Raw genomic sequence first — 19,702 nt, forward strand, 5'->3', positions numbered from 1 at the left:
AGACGGGGCGCTAGAGCTTACGCACCCCTGACTCTCTTTGCTTGCCCCCCCCCCCCACAAGCACATCTCACCAATCCAGACCAACGATCTTTTCACTGGCCTGGTCTTGTAAATGCAACCTTGTAAACACGCTGTAATATCGTCCAAGCCGTGCCATCTTGTGTCTAACCTCTGTGACATCGTCCTAGCTGCATCGCATTTGTTCTTCAACCTATGTTTCGCGAAGGCTTAGGGGAAGCGTAACAGAGTTCACTAGAGCCTACACATAGCGCTGGTGAAAGTTACTCACGATTTTTTTAAAGTTACCTTTTAGTTGTAATCAGCTTCTGTGGTGTAGTAGTGAGAATGATTAGCCGCCACTCACGTAGGCCAGGGTTCGATTCCCGACTCTGCCACGAAATTAGAAAAAGTGGCACGAGAGCTGCAACGGGGTCCACTCAGCCTTGGGAGGTCAGCTGAGTAGAGGTGGGTTCGATTCCCACCTCAGCCAACCTCGAAATGGTTTTTTGTGGTTTCCCACTTCTCCTACAGGAAAATGCCGAGAACCGGGCGAGTTGGCCGTGTGGGTAGAGGCGCGCGGGTGTGAGTTTGCATCCGGGAGATAGTGGGTTCGAATCAAACTGTCGGCAACCCTGAAGATGGTTTTCCTGGTTTCCCATTTTCACACCAGGCAAATGCTGGGGCTGTACCTTAATTAAGGCCACGACCGCTTTCGTCCAACTCCTAGGCCTTTCCTATCCCATCGTTGCCATAAGACTTATCTGCGTCGGTGCGACGTAAAGCCCCTAGCAAAAAAAAAAAATGCCGGGACGGTACCCTACATAAGGACGCGGCCACTTCCTTCCCTCTTCATTGCCTGTCCGTTCCAATCTTCCCTGCCTTCACAAGGCCCCTGTTCAGCATAGAATGTGAGGATGTCTGGGCGAGGTACTAGTCCGCCTCCCCAGTTGTATCTCCAACCCAAAGTCTCACGCTACAGGTCACTGCCCTTGAGACGGTAGAGGTGGGATCCTTAGTTGAGTCCGAGGGAAAAACCTACCCTGGAGTGTAAACAGATTAAGAAAGAAAAGAAAAAGAAAGAAAGAAAGAAAGAAAGAAAGAAAGAAAATATTTCAGTTGTAAATCTCTATTTTAACAAGATATTAATCAGAGTTCAAAATACCGATTTTTAATTTTCATCCACTCTTTGACAGGAGACCACAGGCGTTCTAACTCCTACTTCAGTAATGAAATGATTATTTAAATTTTAGAAGTATAAATTATTGAAAGTTCACGACTAATACAGCATTGTAAGAAAACAAATTTCCACAATACGTAAATAATATGCCTATAAATATTACAATGAAATGCGATCGTAGTTCAGTCACAAAAAAAAGATAAAAGAAACGAACGAACTTACCTCCTTACAGCAAGCTTGTCGGAAGACTACCCTTCCATCCGTAGTGAAATTGGGATCCATCGCTTCAGCCAGTAAGACTTCGACGATTTTTCTTTGCAATTACAATTTTTTTACGTCACGCCGACACAGATAGGTCTTATGGTGACGAAGGGATGGATAAGGCCTAGGAGTTGGAAGGTAGCGACCGTGGTCTTAATTAAGGTACAGCCCCAGCATTTGCCTACTGTGAGAATGGGAAATCAGGAAAAACAATCTTCAGGGCTGCAGACAGTGGGGTTCGAACTCACTATTTCCAGGATGCAAGCTGACAGCTGCCCGTCCTGAAGCGCACAGCGAACACGCCCAGTGATTTTTCTTTGGACATTGCCACAGACACACTTCGTCTTCACAATAAATCACAACACGTTCTGAAGATAAAGCGTACGCGCACAACAGTTCACATCGAGAAGGAGGTATAAGGGATGTGGCTGTGCAACGTAGTTCGATGTTGACTGGTTCTCGTATATGTCTTAGAATGTTGGAGGGGTTGAGGGTTTCGAGGTCAAATTATTGTTCCTTGTTTCTTCTGACGGAAATTTCCCCAGAACTATTTCTGGTGACTTCCGAGAATTCCATTTTTGTTCGTGGGGTAAACAGATCTTGAGAAATGTGAAGATAATTCTGTCGAGCACATCAGTTACAATATAATGCACTGGAAGAAAATCGGCTTCTTTAAAATGAATTCAAAAGGCATAAAATAAACAGTTTATACTCCAATTAGGCACAAACCCCTGAAATAGGCATTTATAGGCATAATAAAACCAACGAAATCTTTTTTTTTGCTAGGGACTTTACGTCGCACCGACACAGATAGGTCTTATGGCGACGATGGGATAGCAAAGGCCTAGGAGTTGGAAGGAAGCGGCCGTGGCCTTAATTAAGGTACAGCCCCAGCATTTGCCTGGTGCGAAAATGGGAAACCACGGAAAACCATCTTCAGGGCTGCCGATAGTGGGATTCGAACCTACTATCTCCCGGATGCAAGCTCACAGCCGCGCGCCTCAAAGCGCACGGCCAACTCGCCCGGTCCAACGCAATCTAGCTTAAAAGATCCCAAAACGGATTTATAGTTCAAAAGCCTACGTTTCTGAACACAGGAATAAAATAGGCAAATAGGCAAATTCCCATATCTTCTAATGACTAAATCGTGTACCAATTCAATTCCAAACCTCTCCGTAAGTGTTCTTATGGAGTGAGGACATATGACGCTGTTGATGGTGATTTGCCTGTCGGATGGAGACATTAAGCCTTGAGAAAGCACCATTGATGCTCTTCGACAGGAATACGCTGTGTGCTGGAACCGGGTTTTTCCCTTTTACTTCCTACTATCATATATCACGCTAATCATTTCATCTCATTCACTCCACTGACGGGGTTGACGTCAGGAAGGCACCCGATCGTAAAAATGTCGCTATGAATATTCATCTCACATCACACCAAGCCCCATAGAGAAACGGTAGAAGGGTTGGACACACCGTTATTATTCTCGGCCAAAACCAAAATTAGCTCGGGTGGCTCCAGCGACCCCTGAAATAACTGTTATAAGCGGTGGAAAGTTATTATTATTATTATTATTATTATTATTATTATTATTATTATTATTATTATTATTATTATTATTATTATTATTATTATTATTATGGTTTAGAGAGCCAAGAATATCGGCCGAGAGGATTTGTCGTGCTGACCACACGATACCTCATCTGCAAGCCTTCAGGCAGAGCAGCGGTCGCTTAATGGCCATGGCTCTCCGGGGCTGTTGCGCCATGGGTTTATTATTATTATTATTATTATTATTATTATTATTATTATTATTATTATTATATACAAAATCATAACAAGTACAAATGTAATGAACATATTCTCGTAGAGTTAAGGATACCATAATTTACGATTTCTGCTCCGTCATTCTGTATGTACTGTATGTTCAATCCTCAGCCCTAAGGCCGGTTGGATCCTCTGCAGCTCTGCCGTCAGAAGTCGTAGATGGCCTAGGCATCACTGAAGAGGCGTACTAGAGAAATGAGGAGTGATGTAGTTTCCCGTTGCTTTCCTCACCGAGCCAGAAGTTGCTGTTACATATCAGTCTGCCAAGCGCACTGAAATGCATGCACTAACCGACCCTATGAGCAATATTTTCACACCATTCATAGCAGGGACTGGCTGTATAAGGAATGGCATTACTAGCAACGCTCACAGCTCAGTCACTTTCATACTGTCAAAGCCAAGGATTATTGAGATCGATGAGAGTAACAAAATTGCTCTAGCCTATACCAGAAGACATAGTGCACTGTAAACACTACGTCCTGCCAGCAAAGGCATCCATATAAATAAAATAACATGTCCTGACTGACTGGCTGACTGACTGATTCATCATCGCCGAGCCAAAACTACTGGACATAAAGAAATTAAATTTTGGGAATACATTTAGAGTGTAGGTGCTCACCAAGGAAGGATTTTTGGATATTCCGTCGCTAAGGGGGTGAAAAGGGGGGTGAGTTGTTTAAATGAATATATCTATATATAAAAAATTTTAAAGTTTACAGACGAAATAATTAGTATTTGGAATCTCCCTTAAAAATAAAGAAACACGCATTTTTTGTTTTCGAATAATTCACTTGGCGGGAGGGTTAAAAAAGGTGAAAAAGGGGTTGAATACCCTTTATGAGGATGCTTATATCTCAAAAAATGAAGATGTTACAGACATGAAAGTTGGTATTTGGAATCTCCATTAAAAATAAAGAAACACGTATTTTTTTGTTTTTTGAAAAATCCAATTAATGACGGTGGCCGGGCGGAGGGGGAGGGGGGGGAGCAGGAGTGACAAAGTGGTGAATAAAAAAAATATATCTAGAGTATATCTCAGAAACGTAAATCGTTACAGACGTGAACATTGGTATTTGGAAACTCCTGTAAATGTAAAGAAATATAGGTGATTTATTTTCAGAAAATCCACTCGAGGGGAACTGAAAAAGGATGTGAATTTTTAAAATGAGAATATCTACATAACAACTCATAAACTTAACATGTTACAGAAGTGAAAACTGGTATTTTTTATCTCTTTTAAAAAGAAACACACATTTTTTTCGGAAAGAACACATAAGGGGGTGAAGGAATTGAAACATTAGTAGAATTCTTTTATAAGGATATTTATATCTCAAAAATTAAGGACGTTGTAGGCGTGAATGGAATCTCTTTTAAAAATAAAGGAATATGTAATCTTTTGTTTTCGGAAAATCCATTTAAGGGGACGAAAAAATTGGAAAATTACTCGAATTATTTGTATGAGGATACTTATATCTAAAGATGTTACAGACGTGAAAATTGGTGTTTGGAATCTCCTTTAAAAATAAGAGACGCATTTTTCTGGGGCTGGGGGGGGGGGGGGGGAATCACCTTGGGGAGGGGGCGTAAAAGAGGAGTTGAATTCTTTTTATGTGGATACATATATCTTAAAAAGTGAAGATATTGCGGTAATGATAACTGGTATTTGGAAGCTCCCTTATAAATAAAGAAAGACGTTTTTTCTGTTTTTGGAAAATTCACTTAAGGGGTGGATAAAAGGAAGTGAAAAAATTGAACACTTTTTTTATTAGGATACTCATATCTCAAAAACTGAAGCTTACAGACGTGAAAACTGGTATTTGGAATCTCCTTTAAAAAATAAGAGACGCAATTTTGGGTGGAATCAACTTAACGGGGCGTAGGGTTGAAAAAGGAATTGAAACCTTTTTATGAGGAGGCTTACATCTCAAAAAGTGAAGATGTTACAGACATGGAAATTTACATTTGCAATCTTCTTTCAAGGTAAAGAATCACGTGTTCTTTTGTTTTCTGGAAATCAACCTAAGAACGAGTGGGAGAATGAATTGAAAAAATTAGTTGAATCCTTTGTATGAGTGTACTCATGTCTCAAAAACTAAAGTGTTACAGGTGTGAAAATTGGTATTTGTAATCTCCTTTAAAAATAAACAAACACGTATTCTTTTGTTTTCAGAAAATTACTTTGGCCGGGGGGGGGGAGGTAGAAAGAATTGAAAAAGTTGAATTATTTGTATGAGAATACTTATATCTAAAAGACTAATGATGGTACAGGCGTAAAAATTGGTATTTGGAATCTCCTTTAAAAATAAACACGTATTCTTTTGTTTTAGAAAAATCTACTGAGAGATTGGGGGTAGAAAACAAAGTGAAAAAGTTGAATTATGTTTATGAAATTAATCTCAGAAATTGATGATGTTTGAGATGTGAAAGTTGGTATTTTGAATCTCATTAAGAAAACATACACTGACTGACAGAGCAAATGCAACACCAAGAAGGAGTGGTCAGAACTTTATGCCAATTGCAGGGTAGACTGACGTCACTGAGGTATGCTCATGATGTGAAATGCGCCGCTGTGCTGCGCACGTAGCGAACGATAAATGGGACACAGCGTTGGCGAATGGCCCACTTCGTACCGTGATTTCTCAGCCGACAGTCATTGTAGAACGTGTTGTCGTGTGCCACAGGACACGTGTATAGCTAAGAATGCCAGGCCGCCGTCAACGGAGGCATTTCCAGCAGACAGACGACTTTACGAGGGGTATGGTGATCGGGCTGAGAAGGGCAGGTTGGTCGCTTCGTCAAATCGCAGCCGATACCCATAGGGATGTGTCCACGGTGCAGCGCCTGTGGCGAAGATGGTTGGCGCAGGGACATGTGGCACGTGCGAGGGGTCCAGGCGCAGCCCGAGTGACGTCAGCACGCGAGGATCGGCGCATCCGCCGCCAAGCGGTGGCAGCCCTGCACGCCACATCAACCGCCATTCTTCAGCATGTGCAAGACACCCTGGCTGTTCCAATATCGACCAGAACAATTTCCCGTCGATTGGTTGAAGGAGGCCTGCACTCCCGGCGTCCGCTCAGAAGACTACCATTGACTCCACAGCATAGACGTGCACGCCTGGCATGGTGCCGGGCTAGAGCGACTTGGATGAGGGAATGGCGGAACGTCGTGTTCTCCGATGAGTCACGCTTCTGTTCTGTCAGTGATAGTCACCGCAGACGAGTGTGGCGTCGGCGTGGAGAAAGGTCAAATCCGGCAGTAACTGTGGAGCGCCCTACCGCTAGACAACGCGGCATCATGGTTTGGGGCGCTATTGCGTATGATTCCACGTCACCTCTAGTGCGTATTCAAGGCACGTTAAATGCCCACCGCTACGTGCAGCATGTGCAGCATGTGCTGCGGCCGGTGGCACTCCCGTACCTTCAGGGGCTGCCCAATGCTCTGTTTCAGCAGGATAATGCCCGCCCACACACTGCTCGCATCTCCCAACAGGCTCTACGAGGTGTACAGATGCTTCCGTGGCCAGCGTACTCTCCGGATCTCTCACCAATCGAACACGTGTGGGATCTCATTGGACGCCGTTTGCAAACTCTGCCCCAGCCTCGTACGGACGACCAACTGTGGCAAATGGTTGACAGAGAATGGAGAACCATCCCTCAGGACACCATCCGCACTCTTATTGACTCTGTACCTCGACGTGTTTCTGCGTGCATCGCCGCTCGCGGTGGTCCTACATCCTACTGAGTCGATGCCGTGCGCATTGTGTAACCTGCATATCGGTTTGAAATAAACATAAATTATTTGTCCGCGCCGTCTCTGTTTTTTCCCCAACTTTCATCCCTTTCGAACCACTCCTTCTTGGTGCTGCATTTGCTCTGTCAGTCAGTGTATTTTTTGTTCTGGGAATGTCCACTTGCGGGGGGGAAAGCGAAAGAGGCGAAAAGAAGTGAAGAAGTTGAATTCTTTTTATGAGGATACTTATACCTCAGAAACTGAAGATGTTACTGACATAAAACCTGGTACTTGGAAACTCTTTGAAAAATAAATAAAGACGTATTTTTGTTTTCAGAAAAGACACTTAATGGTGGTAAAAATAAGTGAAAAAAAGGGCTGAATATTTTTTATGAGGATACATACATCTCAAAACCTGAAGATGTTACAGACGTAAAAATTGGTATGTGGAATCTCCTTTAACAATAAAGGAATATGCATTTTTTTTTTTTGGGTTTCGGAAAATGCACTTAGGCGGGGGGTGAGGGTGGGGAAAGGACTAATGAAATCAGTATTTCTGATCTATTTTTAAAATAAAGAAACATGTTGTTCCTTTTTTTTTTTTGTCTGAGAGAAGACTGTCTCTCACATGTATACTTCTATGTCGCATGGTCATCTTAGCCGATAAAAGGCACTACCACAAACGTGGTTTCCAAAGAGTTCCTGGGGTAAATGAAACTAAATTTTTCGGTGTGTTTTTATACTTCAGGGATTTTCAGATAATGTCTTAGTACAGTACCGAGGAATGATTACTTTTAACAAATTACGAAATCCACGCGAGCAAAGCCGCGTGTAACTGCTATTAGGTGATAAGTTCCAAATTCATTTTGAGCAGGTGATACACTCAGACTCTGTAAAAGAACATTCGTTGGATCACGTAATTGGCAGCTTGCATTCGAAAGCTAGTAGGTTCAAACCCCACTGGCGACAGCTCTGAAGATCATTTTCCGTGGGACCCCATTTCCACACCAGGCAAATGCTGGGGCTGTATCTTACTGAAGGCTACGGTAATTTCGTCCCCACTCCTAGCCCATCGCTATCCATCGTCGCTGTACGACCTGTCACAGTCGGAGTAGAAAAAAGAAAAAAATCATTGGATAGAGACATAATATAACATTAACGAGCACGAATCTGTCATTTTATATAGCGTGCGTGTCAATTTCTTCGTTCCATTTTACTTCACTTGGTTATAGAGAAATGTGCAATCTTTTTTGTGACCTATTACTGAATTTCTAATAGATTTTACGGGGTTAACACCGAGTATACCAGGGATGTAACGGATATGACACGGGCCCTCCTGCCAAAATAAAATTTCGGATCCCCTCAAATACGACGTAAAACTAATGAAAATATAAATTTAATTATAGCAGGTAGAATTTATGCAATAGACTGTGAAGCATTATGAACCAAGGGATTATTTGTTGTTGTATGATAATTAGAAATAATGTTTATCATGTTTTATTTGACTGCTCCCGTGGTTTGACGCCTAAGCTACTGAACTGTCAGCCATGACCCACTTAGAAATTCGTAATTTACTTTAATTGGTTTATTTTTCAGTAATTACAGAACTATACACTCTAACAGATGCCAAAGTTTCGGTTACAATAATTTATTGGATTACAACACAGGGAAAAAACTGTTCAAATAAAGTTTGAAAAATATCAAGCCTCACAACTGATAAGCCTATTATTATTTCACAAAAAGAGAGCTCGTTTTAAACTGAGTTGACTGATTGTTACTACAAATTCTTATTGACATTGTACACTGTGTGACAAAAGTTAAACGTTTTGCAAAATTTTTGCACAATACTGTATCAGGAATGTATCATTTCCTAACTAAAATATTATATTTTGGTATCAATTATCATTACTGTAATTATGTTTATAGTGTTTGGTGCAGGTCTTTTCTGAAGAACGTGTCGCGGTGTTAAACGAGACTGCAAGGGCAAGCATTGTGTACAATTTATTGTGCTGTGCTACATTCTACACAATCAACTGCTGCTAAATGCAACCAAGTGGCAATTCCTCTAAGTACAAATTGTAAAAAACCAAACTACTTCGACTGATTCTACAAAACCGCACAGACTATTTTCGTGTAGAGTGAAATTAGGCTAGGGCAGCACCTCTCAAACGCCCAAAATCTCACGTGTGCAAATCGAGGCGCAAGAGCTCCGTGCACTGTGCATCGGTCCCGCTCGGCTCGGCTCGGACCAACGCTTTGTCTCTGGGCTACTCGGCTAAGCTCGGCTCAACTCGGCTCGGATTTGGAGCGCTACGGAGCAAGTGAGGAAGAGGGAGGCAGGGGGGAGCGAGCGAGACAGCCGTGGGGAAAGAGAGAGACAGAGCTATTGCTCCAAATCGAGGAGTGGGGGTCTGCACTCTGGTCAACCAAGCGAAGTCGTCTTTGCACCATGCACAGTGCATGCACCCTGAGAGGCCCTGGGCTAGGGTATCTTATTTTTTGCGAGCAGTCGGTGGGGCCTCTTATAGACCCGGGTCCGCGTGCATTGCAGGCCCTAACGTTACGCACCTGGAGTATACCTCCAGAAATCATTTAGAGGCTAACGCTGTACTATGTACGAGTTTCCTTCTTCTTTCTTTATTAATCTTTATCCTCGAAGGTTGGATTTCCCTCGGACCTAGCGAGGGATCCCACCTCTACCGCCTCTGCGGCAGTGTCATGGAGCGTGAGACTTAGGGTCGGAGGATACAGCTAGGAAGGAGGACCATTACCTCGCCTAGGGGAACTCACCCGCTATGCTGAACAGGGGCCTTGTGGGGGGATGGGAATATTGGAAGGGATAGGCAAGGAAGAGGGAATAAATCGGCCGTGACCTTAAGTTAGGTACCATCCCGGCATTTGTCTGGAAGAGAGGTGGGAAACCAGTGAAAACCACGTCGAGGATGACTGAGGTGGGAATCGAAACCCCCTCTACTCACTTGACCTCCTGAGGCTGAGTGAACGCCGTTCCAGCCCTCGTACCACTTTTCAAATTTCGTGGCAAAGACGGGAATCGAACCCGGGCCTCCGGTTTGGCAGCTAATCACACTAACCAATACTAACTCTGCCGTAATCGAATCCGCAATCATCGGATTCGGAAGCTGGCACTCTACCGTTGTAGCATACTGAGAGATTCAGTGTTTGTTATTGTTTAATATCACAATTTATTCTCAGTCAAGTGCCAAGAATTCCAGTCGTGTCCACTCCCGCTATCTCGTTCGCCCTAACAATTCTTTCAATACCTCTAATTTTGCCGCCTAATCTTTACGATTCTCAAAACTTCATTCTTCTTTGTACTGCTCTCACCAGGCAATGCCAGCCACATATAAGTGTCAACGACTTAATAGACGATTCTGTAAACACACCCATCGTCGACTGCTGAATTTACGATAAGGCAAATTCCAGTTCGGAGATGCTACAAAGAAAATTACAGTTTCGATGACTGCCACTCGCTTTCATTTAGAAGGAAGAAGAAACAAACGCACCATGATATGTGGAAATTCTTTAAATTCACGTTAACTCTATGTATTGGGACGGGTCAGGGTAGCATCATATTTTTATTACCGTACTGTCTAAATATGGGACGCCTTGTTCAACCGTGCGTGTGAAATCTATTTAAAATCATGCATTTGCTATAAGCATGATATAAATATTAATAACAATTCCTACAATAGCCTGGAGAAGAAAGGTGAAGTGGATTGGCTATGGGTTTCGGACTGTGTAGCTGTTAGTTTGAAGTCTGAAGATGGTGGATTCCCCACTGTCAGGGGCCCTGAAGTTCATCCCTCCATTTTTAAGCCAGGTTGTACCGAGCCCATCGTCGCCATAAAATCAAGCCAAGTTGATTCGATGCTAAACCACTAGCAAAGAGGTGTTAAAAGAAGAAGAAAATATGTAAAAGCCACTTTTTCTCTCTTGTTACAGCCGGTCTGAGTAGCTCAGACTGTACAATCCTGGCCTTCTGACCCCAAATTAGCAGATTCAATCCCAGCTCAGTTCGGTGATATTACCCGAGGTTCCTGTGGGACAAAATTCTGGCATCTTACCACATCCGAAAACTAAACGTTGTTAGTGGAACGTATAAACTTTTATTATTATTATTATTATTATTATTATTATTATTATTATTATTATTATTATTATTATTATTATTATTATTATTATTATTATTATTATTGGCTGAATGATCAGCGTCGAGGCCTTTGGTTCAGAGGATCCCGGGTTCGATTTCCGACCTGGTCGGGGATTTTAATCCCGTATGGTTAATTCTTCTGCCTCGGAGAGTGGATGTTTTATTTTGTCCCGATACTCTTTCTCTTCACACGCATTCAATACACCACAATACCAACCACCACAGAAACACGTAATAGTGAATATATCATTCCACATAGGGTTAGCGCAAGGAAGGGCATCGATCAGTAGAACAGGGCCAAATCCATATTTGTGGCACAGTTCGCATTCGTGACCCTACCAGGGTGTGGGGAGAGAGGTAGAAGATGAAGATTTATATCAATGTTATTAAGCCCTGTGGTGTACACGTAGCTTTCGTGCCTGTTACTTTCAGGTCTCGGGTTCTATTCCCGGCCAGTCTTGGGATTTAAATTCTAGACTAAGGGCAGGAACGGCGTTCACTCAGCCTCGCGAGGCCAAATGAGGAGCTGTCTGATACGAGAGAGAGCGGGTTAAGTCAAAAAAGCCACGCAATAAGCTGAATATATTGTCACGCCGACGACGTGATACTTCAATATTTGTAAGCAATAATAATAATAATAATAATAATAATAATAATAATAATAATAATAATAATAATAATAATAATAATAATAATAATAATAATAATAATAATAATAATAATATCAATCAATCAATCAATCAATCAATCAATCAATCAATCAATCAATAAATCAATCAATCAATCAATCAATCAATCAATCAATCAATCAATCAATCAATCAATCAATCAATCAATCAATCAATGCCAGGACTCAACTATGGATCCTATGGTCGCTAAATCACACTCCCAAGTTAAGAGTCACTGGGGCCCCTTTTAGTCACCTCTTACGACAGGCAGGGGATACCGTGGATGTTATTCTACCGCCCCCACCCACAAGGGGTCCAGGTACAAGGAGCCTCTATAGCATTTAACTCAAAATGAACTAAAATACAAACTAAAACGCAAGATAAAAAACCTGAACACGGCTTTTACTTAGTTGATGTGCGTAGTTAATTGGGTATTGATTAATGGTAGTGGAAAGACTATAAATAAAAAGAAGAGAATCGATATTGTCTGGGTGCAGAAGAGACCACCATGCGTTGAGAATGAAGCCCACTGAACAGAAATTTCTCACTGAAGCTGAACTTGACGCTTGCATACATAGTATTTTCTTGGCGATCTGGTGAAGGTTTGGATCGTTTTTGTCCATTTTCCTTCCAATAAGACGCTATATATTCGTTCATTGGACCATTTTGGTTTAAATATCTTTCCAGCTCATCTGTTGGAATAGGACCATATTGAACGTCAGCCGACGAAGCAAACTTCATTCATTACTTAAGCAGATAATGGCGTTGTCTTGGAGTTTGATGACCCGGAAAGATTGGAATTTTCGGCACTCATACACGCCTTGTACAGATTGTTCAGTACACAAAATGAACGACTTTCCCATCACTGACAACTACAGGCTTGAATACCGACCAAATACGGCTTTTGACGTTCGGATGCGGTTCAAAAGTCTTGTATTGTCAGAAGTCTTTTGAAGCTACAGTCCGCATTCATTTACGAAACCAGGATAGATGGGAAAGTCAAATAGAAAACTATAGCAAACGTGATCGTCTTCACTCGACCGCAATGCAACGCGCTCCGCTGACACGCAGTACAGCAGTCGGCCCATAGGAGCAGTACCACAGCACTATCCTTCCCTCACCGCGCACGAACGACATAGCGCTGTCCAGCCCGACCCGTGCGATGACGTCGCGGGCTTCTTGTGTTCGAGTCTTCTAAAGCCCATTGCCGTCTATTGCCAAAGCAGCTCATGGGCTGGGCCGCTATGCAGGACTTTGAAACGGATTAAGAAAGAAAGAAAGAAAAATAGAAAGAAAAAGAAATAGGTTAGAATGCGAACTTACTGAAGCAAGTAACACATATACACTAGCCTGCACAACGGCTGTGCTAAGAGGTTTGCATAAACACAAGGGGTACGGCCCATCAGAACCCTTATGTTACTCCCGGTACATTATGGAAGAGCGGACTAGTCGACACTTCTTAATAAACAAATTAGTTTGCATTCTAACCTATTACTGTCTAAAAACCAGAAGTCCACTAGTCACCACAGACCTATGATTCCTATGTTCACAATACTTGTATTCGTATCATCTAACACTACCGTACTTTAGTTTACGAAACAATGTATTTCTGTTCCCTGTATGGGCGAATATGAGTTACTCTCGCACACTTTCTATCGAATACAGACTTCGATCAACTTTATCTGAAATAAGGCGTTTATTTTTAAGATCATCCTCGTAAAAATGTGTCTCATATCCTTTACGATACCATAGTATCATTGCACAGCAGGTTCAACAGTTAAAAACTCTTTATGTTCTCAGGGCCGCAACGCAGTGCGTCGGCCACGGACTCGACGGGCGGGCGGCTAGTTCAGGACGCCCGACGTCTGTCTCTATCCAATATGCCTGAGGAGGAAGACGCTTCACGCCGCAGCAAGTCTCTGGATGGCGACGCAACCATCGCCGGCGTGTTGATCAACAGGAACTTCTCTAGCAAGGTGAGGATCCATATTGGCCCAATCTTCTTCTGAATTCTCAATTCGAAGATGGTTTGGGAGCAATGCTTCTCCTCCATCCCTCCCTGTAATCTGTTAATCTCTTCATTTCCCCCATATAAGCTTGCTCCTTCATCTTGTCTGATCTGTCTAGAGTATTGCAGTCTAGGTCTTCCACTTCCTCTATTGCCCTGAATCATTCCTTCCATGACATTAACTATAGAACTACTGTGCCTGTAGAGATGGCCGATTAACTGGTCCCTTGTATTTATTATTGTTGATGATAAAGATCTGTTTTCACCTTTCCTGCTAAGAATTTCTTCATTTGTGAGTTTTGCTTCCATGAGATCTTTTCAATCCCCCTCCAGCACCACATCTCAAACTCCCCCAGACGTTTCTTATCGCATGCACCAATACTCCACGCTTCTGAGCCACACAAGACCACACTCCAGACATAACACTTCATACATCTCTTTAATTTCCACATTTATATTCCTTGATGTAAGCAGCACACTTTTTTATAATAGGCGACCTTTGTCTGTCGCCAACCCACGCTCCAATGTTCAGAGCCCCTGGGACCCCTTTAAGCGCCTCTTACGACAGGCAGGGGATACCGTGTGTGTTATTATACCATCCCCACCCACAGGGGTTCACGAACAGGAAATCCGCTATCCCATTCATAAAGGACAGCTCCCATGACGTATTCGCTGTAGATGTTGAAGAGCACGGATGAGAGTATACAGTCCTGTGTGTACAATAATGCTTACAGTGCGAATACTTGTTAATGATTGTGAATGTTTGAAAACAAGAGTGACAAATTATATCGATGCCGAAGTACATTTTTTAAACTTTGGCAGATCTGAAAAACGTTTTCTGTACTTAACTTGTCCGACTCGTTGGCTGAACGGTCAGCGTACTGACCTTCGGTTCAGAGGGTCCCGGGTTCGATTCCCGGCCGGGTCGGGGATTTTAACCTTAATTGGTTAATTCCAATGGCACGGGGGATGGGTGTATGTGTTGTCTTCATCATCATTTCATCCTCATCACGACGCGCAGGTCGCCTACGGGAGTCAAATAGAAAGACTTGCACCTGGCGAGCTGAACCCATCCTGGGATATCCCGGTGCTAAAAGCCATACGACATTTCATTTTTTTTTTGTACTTAACTTAAATACATCCTTGATTCAACACATCTGTTATCTCCAGTGTCCTAGCCTGGACTGATTTCAGGTCGTTGGCCTCGATCATGGCTTGGTAACAGGGTAACACAAACCTGTCTGTAGAGGAGGTGGGAGAAGGCGGAGGAGGAACTCTCTTCAGTGGAGAGAGGGGGAGGGAGAGAGAGAATGCGAGAGGTGGTACGTCGCTATAGCTTATTCGTCTTCAGGCTACATGTATTCGAAACTGAATCCATAAAAAGTTTTTTAAAAGAAGTTATGAAGTTATCGTGCAGCAATGAATTAAAGATTAAGTATTACTTTATTTTTAATGATAAAATAATATCCTGCAATACGATCTTCTTATAACTACTTTTACAGTTGGTTTACGTCGTACCGACACAGACAGGTCTTATGGCGGCGAAGGATTAGGAAAGGGCTAGGAATGGAAAGGAAGCGACGGTGGCCTTAATTGAGGAACAGCCCCAACATTCCTGGTGTGAAAATGGGTAACCAAGGAAAGTTATCTTTAGGACAGCCGACAGTAGGGTTCGAAACCACTGTCTCTAATAGCTACACGAACCAAACCACGCAGCCACTTTCTCGGTTCTTACAACTGTCATTATTATTGTGGCCATTTTATTGTAGGACCTTGGGAGGTGTAACTTAGCCTGGCCCCGGCTGCGCGTGACATCACCACTCGCCGCTTATCAACTAATCAAGAACGAGCCAGGCCCCTAAGGCGAGGCCTCTCTGCCACCACTCCGTTACAACACTGGAGGCCTCTGGATGGTGATACAGATTTCGCACACCAACGACAGTCTTCACACACAGTCCCACATCGCTCAGCTGCACTGTTCCGTCAGTCTGCACACAACACTTCACCGACAACGTAGCACACTTATCCAGTATTCACAGCACCTCACAGCACTGTCCTCAGTTGCACTCCCCTAAACCCGTGACTATAGCACTATACTGAAATACAACTCAAGAGCTTCGGAAAAGTATCCTTCCGCATGTAAGCACGTCCCCCGTTCCCCCTTCCCGTCTCCGTTCTCCATTTCCGCCACAATCAGCTTATCATTAACGCCGTGCGTCTATCTGACAAGTACTTCATTCTGAAATAGTGAAACATCAAACGAAATCACTTCCTTTCACATAGCTGTACTTTGATTACTGCCATACCTATTTATTCCTTTATTGACCATGTAAAACTTACAGATTACTGAAGAATAATGAGGCAAGAGAAGCAAGGTTTATTTTTATTTCATAAGCAATTTGTGTGAGGCACATGGAGACTTACAACATAAGTATACGATTCCACTCGTGCAACGACTGTCAGTGGCAGTTTCTCACAGTTCAAAAAACTGAAACATCCACCTGTAAGTGGGATTGCAAAACACAATGTTTCCAAGAATGTTGTAAATATTGTAGTCTCGTCATTTGGAAGGTAAAAACGAACTCATGGTCCCTTCATGACAACATTTCTGCAGGTAGAGGGCGGTTACGAATATAAAGTCAAATACAAAATATTATTATTATTATTATTATTATTATTATTATTATTATTATTATTAAAATATTATTATTATTATTATTATTATTATTATTATTATTATTATTATTATTATTATTATTATTATTATTATTATTGAAAATGAAAACCTACAACCTGTTTTCCAGTCATTGACCGGTTCAGGGATGGAATGAAGGAAGCAGATAGGCCTATAGGCTGTTAGTACGATGGGGTCGCCACTCCCAAAGTGATTTGTTAATGACTGATAGATGCTATGAAATGAGAATGGAGAGTGTTGCTGGAATGAAAGATGACAGGGAAAACCGGAGTACCCGGAGAAAAACCTGTCCCGCCTCCGTTTTGTCCAGCACAAATCTCACATGGAGTGACCGGGATTTGAACCACGGCATCCAGCGGTGAGAGGCCGACGCGCTGCCGTCTGAGCACGGAGGCTCTCCTATTATTATTATTATTATTATTATTATTATTATTATTATTATTATTATCATCATCATCATCGAATACGCCAAGGATGCTATTCCCATATCGTGTTAAGGCCCTTCCTGTTTTATGTACGGCAGGTGCTCAGCTGACACATCGACCTTTCGCTCCAGACTTGGATTTTCCGTGGAGTTTAAATTCCAAGCGAGCGGCATAAACACTGTACACAGAAATGCCGGTCCCCTGCACGGTCTTTTTCACGTCTTCCACAGTCCACAGTGGATTCTAATCTCGTAGGCTACTGTAAACGTTTCGTTTAGAGATTTCCTACTTAATTTTTCTCCACTTTTGTTAGCTTTAAAGTATTTCACAGGGGACTCAAGCGTCACAGCATCACACACGTCTTGTCACAGCTGGCAGCCATTGTGAATACTGAACACGCTGTTGCAGCCAGTATTGCCAACAGTTTTCTTGGATTCATCTTCAACGTCGCACATATTGTGCGAACTTATCAGCAATGGAACGAACTCGAACAAAGCTTACTAAGTACATAGTGCAATAAGATATCAATACCATATTAAATAATTATTATTTTGCTACATACACCACTACGTATGAAATATAAGAGTTGGCAGCAAACCCGAATAACGTACAACCTGTGATATATTTTCCATATTTATACAGGGCAAAACATTTTAATTCGTCAAGTAAGTTCACCAGAATATCTAACCAAATTGAAGAAAGCTCCTGACTTCAGGAACAAGTAACAAACCTAGGGAACTATTTGGCGCTGCGGAAGCCTTTTCACCAACCAGAAGTCTGACTAACATCAGAGGGACCGCTAAGGTCTTGAGTTGACTCTCAGTATAGTCGCACCCAAATGCTCTCTGAGCTAAATCTGAACTCTCTTTTATGGGGCAGCCATCCCTTCCAGATATTTCGTGAGAGTGGAAGTTCGTGAGAATCTCAGGAAGCCGAATCCTCTAGCACATCTTTCTCTTGGCTTTATATACCGCCGAAAGCATGCAGCGATGACCTGGAAAGTGAACTCAGAGCATTCGGATCCGAGGGGAATATAGCGACTTCTCCTAGAATCCCCTAATGGAATAATGATGCAAAATCCTGTCCAAAATATGCGTAACATCCTTCGCTAGCACTACATGTCAAATGAATCTATTTTCTTCAGGTGTGTAACACGAAGAGTTCACGTCTCGTCTCCATAGCGGAAAGCTGAAAATACCAGACTGTATACTACTCCAGGGCTGACCTCCCTACTTAAAGGGATACTGGACGACCTCGAGTAGTTCTGCCAGTGATTCAGTTGGAGTTCAGTCAGAGAGTTAGTGCTGCTGTATACGAGCACTGATGTGTGTGTGAGTACTCCCGTGGAGTTCACAGTTCAGCAGTTCATTTGGAGTTGAGGAATCAGTCTGTGGGTCAGTTCTTTGTGTGAGTGTTCTGTCTTTGGAACTAAGTGTTCTTTCTGTCTGTCGTCGAGGAGTAGTTTTCCATGTCCAGCTGCTTTGTGTGAACGTGTGTGTCCCTGGAGCAGTTTGAGCGAGTTTGGGAAGGGACAGTGAACGAAGTCTGCTGTGAGTGTACGGACAAGGTACGACATACGGGATTGTGAGACTGGGTTGTTCGCAAGTTGTGAACTAAGTGGCTGTGACAGTGTACAGCGAACTGTGGGACCAACTTAGAGTATAAGTGGTGGTAGTGGAAGTGTGTGTGTGATTTTTGGTTTGTAAGCGAGATAGCGAACAACTAGTGTGACAGAGCAGTGGAAACAGAGAGAGAGAGAGACAGAGAGAGAGAGAGTGAGAGAGAAGACAGAGCTTGAACTGGTGTAATTGTGTCTACTGTGTACCGTAAATGGTGCTCCTAGTTTAGTGTGTAAACAATTTAGAAATGAGTTAATAAATCCTATGGTGACCGCTACCAATTCTGTGTGTGTTTACCTACCACCCACGCCACGTTACATTATTATTAGCCTATTTGAAAAAAATATTATTACAGTTAATTGGTATGCTCTGTCTTATATAATTTGTGAGTTAGTTAAATCTAATATACCTGTTTTCTTCTTAGGATGGAAAGGGTAAAGCGCACAAAACGCCATGGGGTAAGGTGAAGAACATCATCCAGACACGTAAGGACAGCCTGAAGAAGCGGCACCGGAAGGGGGATCACTCGACTACAAGTGACCACGAGGAGGACACTGAACCGCCACCTCTCATTGACCCTTCCGATGGAGAAGCGACACCAGAGGTACCTATACACAAGTATATCTCGACTGAGTGTGCAAGTCCAAAAACCTCATTAAAAACGACTTTAAGGAGTGCATCTCTCAAATTCTCTACAGGTTTTGACGGAAATACATGCATTGGCCACTACATACAGTACAGTAGTTAGATATAATAGTCAATGTATTTACATCTAACTTTAACCTTTAAGTCAATACACCGAGCTCGATAGCTGTAGTCGCTTAAGTCCGGCCAGTATCCAGTATTCGGGAGATAGTGGGTTCGAACCCCACTGTCGGCAGTCCTGAATATGGTTTTCCGTGGTTTCCCATTTTCACACCAGGCAAATGCTGGGACTGTACCTTAATTAAGGCCACAGCCGCTTCCTTGCCAGTCCTAGCCCTTTCCTGTCCCATCGTCGCCATAAGACATATCTGTGTCGGTGCGACGTAAAGCCAATAGCAAAGAAATATATATATATATAAGTCAATACAGGCTGGTAAGATATGCTTTACTCCGGCGCTGCGGTGTTTTGACTATGGG

The 19,702-nt window shown here is 42.7% G+C and overlaps 1 protein-coding gene across 1 annotated transcript in view; it reads left to right on the top strand.

The window, feature by feature from the left end:
* The window catches only part of LOC136858667 (serine-rich adhesin for platelets), a 500,703-nt gene that overhangs the window by 212,002 nt on the left and 268,999 nt on the right, over window positions 1–19,702 (top strand). The window contains exons 2-3 of the mRNA XM_067138381.2: window positions 13,634–13,809; window positions 19,005–19,184. Coding sequence (XP_066994482.2) covers window positions 13,634–13,809; window positions 19,005–19,184 — 356 coding nt within the window. The remainder of the gene's footprint in view (window positions 1–13,633; window positions 13,810–19,004; window positions 19,185–19,702) is intronic.

Source organism: Anabrus simplex, chromosome 1, assembly GCF_040414725.1.
Source record: "Anabrus simplex isolate iqAnaSimp1 chromosome 1, ASM4041472v1, whole genome shotgun sequence".
Lineage (NCBI taxonomy): Eukaryota > Metazoa > Arthropoda > Insecta > Orthoptera > Tettigoniidae > Anabrus > Anabrus simplex.